A 10,770-nucleotide genomic window follows, 5' to 3' on the forward strand; every position below is an offset into this window, starting at 1 on the left:
ACCGAAAAACAAAACATAGTATTCCCTAAAATCAACCCAGTACACATTTAAACATTGCACAAAAATATTTGAGTGTTTTAAAGACGGAAGAATGATGTGGTTTTGCATTTGAGGCTCTCAAACTTGTCTAATAAATGGTGCGTCAAATGACGATTTTAACGGAATTTGGTAATTTGCATATTTCTTTGAAATTAAAGGATATTTTGCCAAAAAAACTATCCAGTAGTTTTTGTCATGCCCTAGCCTATCTGCCATAGGAATATGAGCGAAATCGAATTTTCGACCCTTGCCGCGAAATTAAGAATTTGTCTGATTTTTACAGGCAGGCACTCTTAACAGTGTGGCAGTTCCCAGCGATTTATTTACCGTAGGGTTTTCAGGATCTTTTAGACGTGCAGCTATTTCGTAGTTGTTCCAAGCACGGTGGAATTTCTTCCAGTTCGTCGCCAAGTCCCCTGTGAGCTCTAATTTTGAGGGCAATGGGATGTTTATCGGGATTTGTGCCAGATTTGGTTGTGCGACGGCTTCTTGTACTTGCACAGATGCGCCGCTACCCTCGGGTGTCGGTGGCATACTTAGTATTTTGAAGTTAGCTAGATTTCTTCAGCAGAGAGTTCCTTCCGAAAACACAAGACAATTCCACTCACCGTTGTCTTCCGCTATTCTTTGTGAAGAATTTGTCGAGTGGCTATTGCAGAACACAGTAGAGATCGGAGACTACCTCTAGCATAACAGTTCGCAGATCAGAGTTGCTCGACCACGTGCGTGCGAACAAATCTCTTTCCAGAACACTTTCCCGTACGCTGAGCGGTAATTCATCGATGGCAACAAATGTAGAAACCGGTTTTCACTTCTGACACCATGTAACGTATTCGCTAGGACAGACAACGAAGCACCAGAACATCTAAACACAACGTTTAATCTTGTAAGCCGAGTGTACATCAAGTGAAGCGAGCGAACACATCTAGGATCCCGAATGTAAACTAAACTGTATAAATTAACTTAACATGCATGAATTAACATCGTTACAATTCCGTCTGTTCAAAAACCAAACCACCGAATAGACCTAAAAGCGAGTGCAAATTGTCAAAATTTACAACGGTACAAGTTCGCCTCATGGGTGAAGGTTACTCGGCTACAAAAAAAATACGGATCGAAAATCACCAATCACAGCCCACTGGCATTGGCCTTTTGAGCTGAACGTGAGACAACACCGATCAGCATCGCTTGTGATTGGCTCATTTTTTCTTGCTCTCAGACGTGCTGTCTAGCTGTGTCTAATCGTAAAGATTGTTGTATGTCTTCTCGATTCAAACTCGCTTTTCCGTAAAGTATCGTTCATGTCTATTCTTTGCTGATTCATAAGCTGAAATAGGAAAAGAAACATTTTTCAGTAATTGAAAACGGTAAAATTGAAGATTTGTCTTGGAAGAAAAAGCCATCTCGTTGTTTGGTGTCAAGTCGTGACACCTAAATGCTGCGGTTTGGCGATTATCTTTTCCGGTTTGATCTCGCATCTGATTGATCGCGAAACAATAAACATTCCAGAAATTTTGTCTGCCGTGTTCACCGTTTTACGGGAAAGACTGTAATTATGCAAATCAACCCAAAAAACGTAGGTACAAGTTGGTTGGTGAAATTGATTAAGATGCAGTCAAAGAACAAGCTAAGAATGGCAGGCTGCAGAAAATAAACAAACAGAATAGATCTCTAATAATGCTGCTATCCTAACAGGGTGATTTCCGGCACAACAGCACGATTTCGCACAAACAGATTTAAGTTGTCTGCATTCTCGGAAATCAAGATTAATCTAACGTCGAAACTAGTTTGTTTCCACGTTTGCCACGGTCTCTAATCTTTGCAAAAAGAGACCATCAGCGCACCTATAAATAAAATCAAGGGATGTATTCTATGCCATGCCCATCTAATGGTTTGGATTCATTGCGCGCAAACTGTTTCTGCGTCTAAGGCCCAGTTCAGACGCCGAACGTTTCATGAGCCGAACCTAATACGTTGAATTAAGAACGTGAAAAGTTCGGCGTCTGAATCAGTTAAAAACGGCTATTTGAATTTGGAACGGCACAACCGTTCTTCCCGCCTAGCTCAGCCGCGAATTTCGGCTTTGGAACGGCTTTGATTCAGACGTCGAACTTTTCATGTCCCGAACCTAATGCATACACCTTGCCTGAAAACCGTTGATGTTTCTATATTTTTTGGTTCAAACTAAATTAAGTTCGGTGAATTAAGTTCGACGACTGAATCAACAGGCGTACTTTTGATAATTTGGGTCGGTCCAAATTCGAATTAAGTTCGGCTCATGAAAAGTTCGGCGTCTGAACTGGGCCTAAGTCAATCGTGTGAGGAAGGTGTTCATCACGAGGTCGACAAACAAATGAAGACTTTGCAGTATCAGCTGAATTGTCGTTATCTGTAACTGATTTTGTGCTCAACTTCATTATCCAAATCAAGGCGAACGAATAAACAGCCATCTGACGTGATATTATCTAACCCAAAAGCCTCTGAACATTTCCAAAGAAACTTACCGTCGTGTTTGCAGGGTCACTTGGGTTGACTGGCTTGTATGTAAACGTACCGCCTCGAAAATGAGTGCACAATACATCGTTTATGAGCACAAGAAACACAATCGAAATTATGCTTTTTCCAGAAAGTTCCATTCTCATGCAGCTGTAGAGGACATAATGTCAAACGCGAGCTGATCAAGGTATATGTTCCCTGGACATTGGTATTTTTCTGTTGACTAGTGACAGAAAAATTTCACTGACAGACTTAATACTCACTGTGTGTAATATATTCGTAACCGGAAGTTGTGTTAAGCTGTTGTATTACCCAAGATGCTTAGAGAATAAAGTTGTTGTGTTGAGCAAGCTTCGTCAACTTGTGTTGTTACGTCACCGAGCCATACGTTTGCTAGTATGTTTCATTTTGGCGACGAGGATGGGATACTCTACATGCACGAAGACGCATGAGAAATCCAGTGAAGTTTTGATTTTCTCTGTGTGAGGAAAAAGGTTTGTTTTCAACCGAGGTAACTTGATCAAAGTTTGAGCACGTGCTATCAAAATGGCGGGAATTGGATTGTTTGGTCGTGTCGGCGAGTTCAGTCCTGAGCAAGAGACTTTTTGTTCCTATGTGGAAAGAATGGAAATGTTCTTCATGGCAAATAATATCATAGAAGAAATTAAACAGGCGAGGGTAAAGAGGAAGCCGATCTCGCAGTTGCAAATAGAAAACGTGCTATCTTTCTGACTGAGACTGACTGACTACCCTGAGCAATCTGCTGGCACCAGTGAAACCAAAAGACGCTCCTTTTGCGGACATTGTCAAAGCATTAGAGAAACATTACAATCCAGCGCCATTGGAGATAGCAGAGAGTTTTCATTTTGGAACTCGCTATCAAAAACAAGACGAATCCATCAGTGACTTTATTGTGGCCTTGAAGAAGTTATCGATTCATTGTAACTATGGAGAGTTTCTCAACCGAGCTCTGAGAGACCGTTTTGTGTGCGGATTGAACAATCCCAAAATACAGAATAAACTTTTGAACACCGAGGATCTTTCTTTTGAGAAAGCGTGCCAGATTGCAAAGTCAATGGAAATGGCAGAGAAGAACACCCAAGAATTCCGTCCTGTCAGTGCAAGTGATGACAGCCAAGGCATAGTAAATAAACTGGAAACTGTAAACATTAAGGAACCCTCATGTTACCGGTGTGGTGGTAAGCATGCTGCACCTAAGTGTAAATTTAAATCAGCAAAATGCTACAAATGTAGCAAAGTAGGTCACCTTGCATCAGTTTGTCGCAGTAAAGATGTTGAGTCTAGCATGAAAACAAAACAACCAGGAGCTAAAGGTACTGTTCATAGTGTCTTAGAATCAAACACAGAAGGTTATGATGATAATGATGAGTTAGGTATTTATTCCATGTATGCAGTTGGCACAGATAATCCTACCAACAAAAGTTATACTGTAGAAATGACCATAAATGGTTCACCATGTGCAATGGAAGTAGACACTGCAGCTGATTACTCAATAATGAGTAAGAGCACACATTCTCAGATATTCAGCAATTTTCCACTTCGTCCGTCAAAAGTTGACTTGAAAACCTATACGGGTGAAACCCTTACAGTGTGTGGTGAAATGCTGTGTGATGTAGTGTACAAGGGCCATGAATATACATTGCCAATTATTGTAGCTGATTATGAGAAGAAGCCTACTTTGCTGGGAAGAAATTGGTTAAACCATATAAGACTTGAGTGGGGTGAAATATTTAGTTTAACAAGATCCGAGTTGGAAAGTGCCAAAAGTCAACTTGATGGATTACTAGTTAAACACAGTGAGTTGTTCAAAGATAGCTATGAGGGCATGAAAGGGTTGGAAGCACACATCACCATGAAAGATGGTGCAAAGCCCATATTTATTAAGCCACGGAGAGTTCCATATGCACTAAAAGATGAAGTTGAAAAGGAGTTGGATAAATTAAAAAAAATGGGGTAATCGTTAAAACTGACAGATCAGACTGGGCAAGCCCAATAGTAGTTGTGCCAAAGGCTGACAAATCGGTTAGAATTTGTGGGGACTACAAAGTAACCATCAACTCAGCTGTTGAAGATGAGCAGTATCCCCTTCCCACCCAACAGGACTTGTATGCTGCCCTCTCGGGATCAAAATTTTTCAGCAAACTTGATTTGTCGCATGCATATGCTCAGCTAAGTGTTGATAAAGCAAGTCGTGAGTACCTGACAATTAGCACACACAAGGGACTCTATTCCTACACCAAATTACCATATGGGGTTAAATCAGCACCTAAAATATTCCAAGCTAAAATGGATATGATTTTGCAAGGAGTATAAAAATGTGTGCGTAAGCAGGATGACATTCTTATTGGTGGTGTCAGTTGGCAGGAGAATATCAAAATCCTGGCTGAGGTATTGGAGAGGTTGCATAAATATAACCTGCATTTGAAAATGGCAAAGTGTGAATTTCTGAAGAGGGAAGTTGTCTATTTGGGTTTGAAGATAGATGTTGAAGGTTTGCATCCAGTTGAGGAAAAAGTGGATGCTGTAAAAAGGGCACCAGTACCACAAAACGTCAGTGAGTTGAGATCTTTTTTGGGCATGGTCCAGTACTATCACCCATTTCTACCAGGTTTAGCAACCACACTAGCACCATTACATGAGCTCCTCAAAAAGGGTGTCCAGTGGACATGGACAAAAGAGTGTCAGCAAGCATACGAAGCTTGTAAACAAGGTCTCACCAGTGATGCACTGTTGGTGCATTATGATGGGGACCGTGAACTGAGACTTCCTTGTGATGCGTCCAGCTATGGAATTGGAGCAGTTATTAGCCATGTCATGGATGATGGCCAGGACAGGTCAATAGCCTATGCCTCTCGGACACTGAGTTTAAGTGAAAGGAACTATGCACTAATTGAGCGTGAAGCATTATCAATTGTTTTTGGTGTAAAAAAATTTCACCAGTTTTTGTATGGGCGTAAATTTACCCTGATCACTGATCGCAAACCATTGTTGGCAATTTCAGTCCAAAATCCGCTATCCCCACACTAGCAGCAGCTCGAATGCAGAGGTGGGCTCTAGTACTTTCGGCGTATGACTATAAGATTGAATACAAAAGATCTGAAGACCATGCCAACTGTGATGCTCTCTCAAGGCTACCACATGAGGACTCCACAGTGGGAAGTGAGGGTGTGGTCTACAGTGTGAGTGTAATTGATGATGATTTTCCAATCACTGCAGAAGATATAGGAAAGGCAACCATTGTAGATCCTGTACTTGGTAAGGTACATCAATTTGTGATGTCAGGTTGGCCAGAAGGGTGTCCTGATGAGACCCTCAAACCCTATCATAATAGAAGAAATGAGCTTTCCTGTGAACAGGATTGTGTCCTTTGGGGCTCTAGGGTGATTATTCCACCAATCTTTAGAGCCAAAATGCTGGGGCAGTTGCATTGGGAACACCCTGGTATATGTGGTATGAAAGCAATTGCTCGTACATGCATGTGGTGGCCAAAAATGGATCAGGAAATCGAGGAAGCAGTGAGAGTATGTACAGTATGCCAAAATGTTAGAAATGCCCCACCCAGTGCACCCCTGATCCCATAGAAGTGGCCAACTAGACCATTTCAACGGATCCATGTTGATTTCTGTCAGAAGGGTAATGTTACTTCCTTGTAGTAATCGATAGCCACTCAAAGTGGATTGAAGTGAAACATATGAGCTCTACAACTACTAAACGGACTATTGATGAGCTCCGTTTAATTTTTGCTACTCATGGTTTACCTGAAGAGGTGGTGTCTGACAACGGACCACAGTTTACGTCCATTGAATTTGCCGAATTCATGCGCAAAAACGGCATCAAGCACACGTTGGTTCCACCCTATCACCCTCAATCTAATGGGGCAGCGGAGAGGTCTGTGAGAGTTGTTAAGGATGCTTTAGTTAAAGAAGTGCTTGAGGGTAAAAAGGGCATCTCTATGAAACACAGACTTGCTAATTTTCTATTTCGGTATCGCACAACCCCTCACAGTACAACTGGTGTGACCCTCGCTCAGTTGATGGTGAAGCGTTGCCTAAGAACAAGATTAAGTCTGATTAAGCCTAATCTGGCACAAGTTGTAGAGAATAAGCAAGAGAAACAGAAAATGTATAAGGATTTGAAATGTAAGAGGGAAAGATCCTTTGTAAGAAATGACAGGGTGCGGGTACGAAACTCGAGGGCTAATTCTAAGACAGATAAGTGGATTTCAGGCACTATAGTTAAAGTTTGTGGGCCCAGAACCTATGTAGTTAGGACAGGACACAAAACCAGATATGTGCACACTGATCACATGATAAGAGCACATGATAATGTACCAGATGATGTCAGTGAGCCAGATGTCGTGGTGCCTGAATCAAGTGGTCAAAAAATAAATGATGATAATGTGAATCCTCTCGATAGTACTTCTGAACCACATGTAGATCTGCCTGAAAACGAGGATACTGTTGTATCTCCTTTAGTTGTAAGTAGTCCACCTACAGTTTTGCGAAGATCTCAAAGGATTAGAAAACCAGTTGTTAAACTTAACCTGTAACTGTAGGTTATCACTATGTCTTGGGTATAAGTGCATCCTGAAAATCTGGGGGAAAGCAGTGTAATATATGCGAAACATTTACATTTGCAAAACATTTACTTGCTGAGTTGCTTCATGATTTAGCTGGTAGGAGGCAAAGAATTTGTCTGCTGTTCTTTTCTTGTGGAAGAACAATGTTTTTACTTGTTGACAGCTGTGGACATATGTATTTTGTGGACTCCCATTCCCATAGAGACTGTGGAGCAATAATAGCAAGTTCTCCACCTGGCAATGGAGTAGAATTTGCTGAATGGATTGATAAAATGATGAATTTAAATTGGCAGACCTCACTCACATTGGGGTCTGTAACTGAAGTTATATATGCATAAGGGCTGATTTAGATTGCACAACCTTGTCATGTACGATTTTTCTAGTTTTCTAATCATCTCATGCAAGTTTCTCACAGGCGGTCATGTGTCATTTAAATCGGCCCTAATGGTTTGTTTAGACCATTCTCTATTGACTGTAGTTGTTCTTGACAATCAAAAGATCCATGTAATAGTTTGGTCATATTCACTATAAGATCAGATATGTCTGGGTGGCTTTCTGATATGTTCCTTTCCAGTTGATCTTATAGCATTCTGATTTTCCTCTCGGGTTAAAACGTAGAAGAATAGATCTTGTTAGATCGTTTCCTCGTGCTAGTATAACTTGTCAGAACAACAACTAGCCTAAGGGATAGGTCAAATGATATGCTGACAGTTGACAGAGTTTTTTCAGTAGTCTGATACTGTAATTGTGAATCCATGCCAATTTATTTGTCTCTCTCAAAAAACAGGGTTTTTTTTATCTAGAAAATATCAAAACCAAACCTGTAGACCTTTTTTGTCCTTTCTCTTCTCCCCCCCCCCCCCCAACCTGCCCCACTCCATCATTCCAGCTTTTGAGACCACCTCCCCCTTTAAACTAACCCTAACCCTCAGGATGGGTATGGATATTTTCTGGAACCGCAGGATGATTGAAAACAGAATATTGTACTTGTATGTTGCAAGCACTTAGGCATAATTTTTATCATTTACTTTTCTTCAAAGAGGCCATTCATGCGGTTATCTTCCATCCCGAGATGGAATAGAGCTTGGTAGTTTGTCCATTCCAAAAGATGTGGAGCCCTGTGTTTGTTTTCTTTCTCCTTAACTTTGCTTACCTGCACTAAGAATTGAATGTCTTCTTTTTGGGGAAACTGGGCATTGGCATAATATCGAGTAATAATTGAAATATTTTCTGCAAGTAACATTTTATACAAGGGGTAATACCTTGTTCGGTATGATAAAATTAGCAGTGTGTGTTATTGTTGATAGTCAAAAGCACATAAGAAAACAGTTGTAGAAAATTGTCAGATCTCACAAAAAAGAATATTTATTTTCTTACTCTGAAAAACATGCAAAAATACAAACTGAAAAATAAGAAAAGAGGCTACAGAGGTTGACAAACAATTTATTTTGGAGGCTATAACGGTTGCATAGATTGCTCGCCGTCTTATACCGAAATAAAAACTACAACAGTTGCCTGATTTGCCTGCTGTCTTTGCTGCAAAAAGGTGATTACAACTATAGTTCATAATCATGAATGAGGCATGCTAACACAAAACGTATTTGATTATAGGAGAGCAGCTGACCAAGGTTGTCCCATACGGTGCGAAGTTTCTTGTCCTCGTTTGCCATTATTTCAGTTTTGATGACATCAAATGACTCCTTGCTTACTTTGAGGCATTTAGCCACAGACTCGTGATCCAAATCGGCTCCAGCGGCAAGACAATCGATGCCGTACACCTCGGCGGTTGCCTCGGTACCATTTAGCTCGGACGAGAGCGTGGCGAAGTTTTTTCCCAGCTTGAGGCTCTGTATGACCAGCATCTTCTTCGGCGACGGATTGTTTTTTCCATAAAGCCTACATAGTTCCATTTTGTACACAAAGAAAAGAAAAGTTCGAATTCAGTTAACTAAGAAAGTTATTTCTAAAAGCTTAGCAAGGAATTCATCTAGTACTCACGCTAGAATCTAACTTCTTTCGCTTTGGTTCCGAGGGTCCATCTCCACGTGGCTGTGAATCTCCCTTTCTGGAATCAAACCAGCAAGTCAGAACAAATAACGGGGCACTGATTCGAAATTTCTAATTTGTCAGAATGCTAACAAAGCTTGACTTGCCTCTTTTCCATTTTTGGCGGGATAAAAACCGGCTCCTGAATGATTTCGTTGTTGAAACAGCAGTAAGCTCTCTGCAGATCGAAAAATAATGCCCAGACATACGATGCGAGCGGAAACACGATCGCAATCGGCCAGTCAGAAGGTGCCACATTTTTACGATTTCGCAATTTCTGATCAGTTTCACCACAAGAGTTTGAAGCATCGGAAGCCCTATTATTTTTTTCGCTGACATTTGCTCTAACATGGTGGTTCAGAATAACTTGCAAGTGATGTTCCAAGCTTATTGTCACGTCGATTGCTGAGGAGTATAAACATTTCACATAACGAACAGTACAACGTTATCGCTCATCTCTGTTACCTGAATAGTCCGAAAGGAACGCAAAGTGAAGCAGTCGAGTAAAGAAAGAAATCCTAATTTATCAAAGGCCATCCCGCGGCCCGAGAATGGACCTCCTTCTAGGTTCGCGATATGGCGGACAACGATTATTATTACTATTATAATATTTTTGAGGCGGTGGACATTATATCAAACTTTGCTGTGTTAGAAGACTGGTTTTGAAATACATTCACGGAACGTTCACGAATTTCAGCCAGGTATTTACTTCGCGCGTCTTTGTCGGGCTCCCAAACACGCGTGAAAAAGTTACTGCTTTGGATCACAAACTGACAGTTCTTTAGTGAAATTCGAGCGAAATGGCCTTAACAAGGTCGCTGATTGATGGTTCACGGAACCGATCCCGATGTTATTCTATATCAGTTTAATTTCTCGGTATTGGCGCATAGGAATTGTCCAGACTGAAGATATGTTACAATTTTTAATGTACCTAACGCGTAGCCGAAATGAAATCTTATTTTAATGATTTAGAAGGGATCTTAAATCAAATTCTCAATTCAAAATTCGCGCTTTTTGCGCCTGGGCCAATCAGATCATTCAGATTTAATGTGATTATGGGGTTAGCGCCTGAAACGTAACTGACGCTATTGCACTAGGCTATTGTTCTTTTGCCTAGTTCTTACGCGGATCATTACTTAAACAGAAAATATGGATAAAAGCCCATCTGCAGCCACTGGATTTACAAGGTGAGCTTATAATATTGATTTTTTATTTAACAGGATGCCAAGCACTAAGATTTGCTGGGAATTTAGGGTTATCTTTAAAACGGGGAACGGGGAATCAGGGAATGGAAATTGAGAAATGGGGAACGGAGAACGGGGAACGGGGAACGGGGAACGGGGAACGGGGAACGGGGAACGGGGAATCTTTAAAAGCGGGAATGTTGAAAACGGGGAATCTCTAAAAGCGGGAATCTTTAAAACGGGGAATCTTTAAAAGCGGGAATCTTTAAAACGGGGAATCTTTAAAAGCGGGAATCTTTAAAACGGGGAATCTTTAAAAGCGGGAATCTTTAAAATGGGGAATCTTTAAAAGCGAGAATCTTTAAAATGGGGAATCTTTAAAAGCGGGAATCTTTAAAATGGGGA

The 10,770-nt window shown here is 40.9% G+C and overlaps 2 protein-coding genes across 2 annotated transcripts in view; both read right to left on the minus strand.

Moving 5' to 3' along the window:
• The window catches only part of LOC110052851 (uncharacterized), a 99,161-nt gene extending 96,276 nt beyond the window's left edge, over positions 1-2,885 (minus strand). The window contains exon 1 of the mRNA XM_089293062.1: positions 2,544-2,885. Coding sequence (XP_089149188.1) covers positions 2,544-2,681 — 138 coding nt within the window. The 5' untranslated portion in view covers positions 2,682-2,885. The remainder of the gene's footprint in view (positions 1-2,543) is intronic.
• Positions 2,886-8,482: 5,597 nt separating this feature from the next.
• On the minus strand, positions 8,483-9,140 carry LOC149108607 (uncharacterized). Its single transcript, XM_089294149.1, has one exon. The coding sequence runs from the start codon at positions 9,043-9,045 to the stop codon at positions 8,692-8,694; it is 354 nt and encodes a 117-aa protein (XP_089150275.1). The 5' UTR covers positions 9,046-9,140; the 3' UTR covers positions 8,483-8,691.
• Between the last annotated feature and the right edge of the window lie 1,630 nt (positions 9,141-10,770).

Source organism: Orbicella faveolata, unplaced genomic scaffold (assembly GCF_042242905.1).
Source record: "Orbicella faveolata isolate gen_17 unplaced genomic scaffold, um_ofav_v1 contig_25, whole genome shotgun sequence".
NCBI classification, from domain to species: Eukaryota; Metazoa; Cnidaria; class Anthozoa; order Scleractinia; family Merulinidae; genus Orbicella; species Orbicella faveolata.

What these genes read in the sequence shown, in the direction of transcription:
- LOC149108607 (XM_089294149.1), bottom strand. Translation starts at nt 9,045, where the DNA reads ATGGAACTATGTAGGCTTTATGGAAAAAACAATCCGTCGCCGAAGAAG.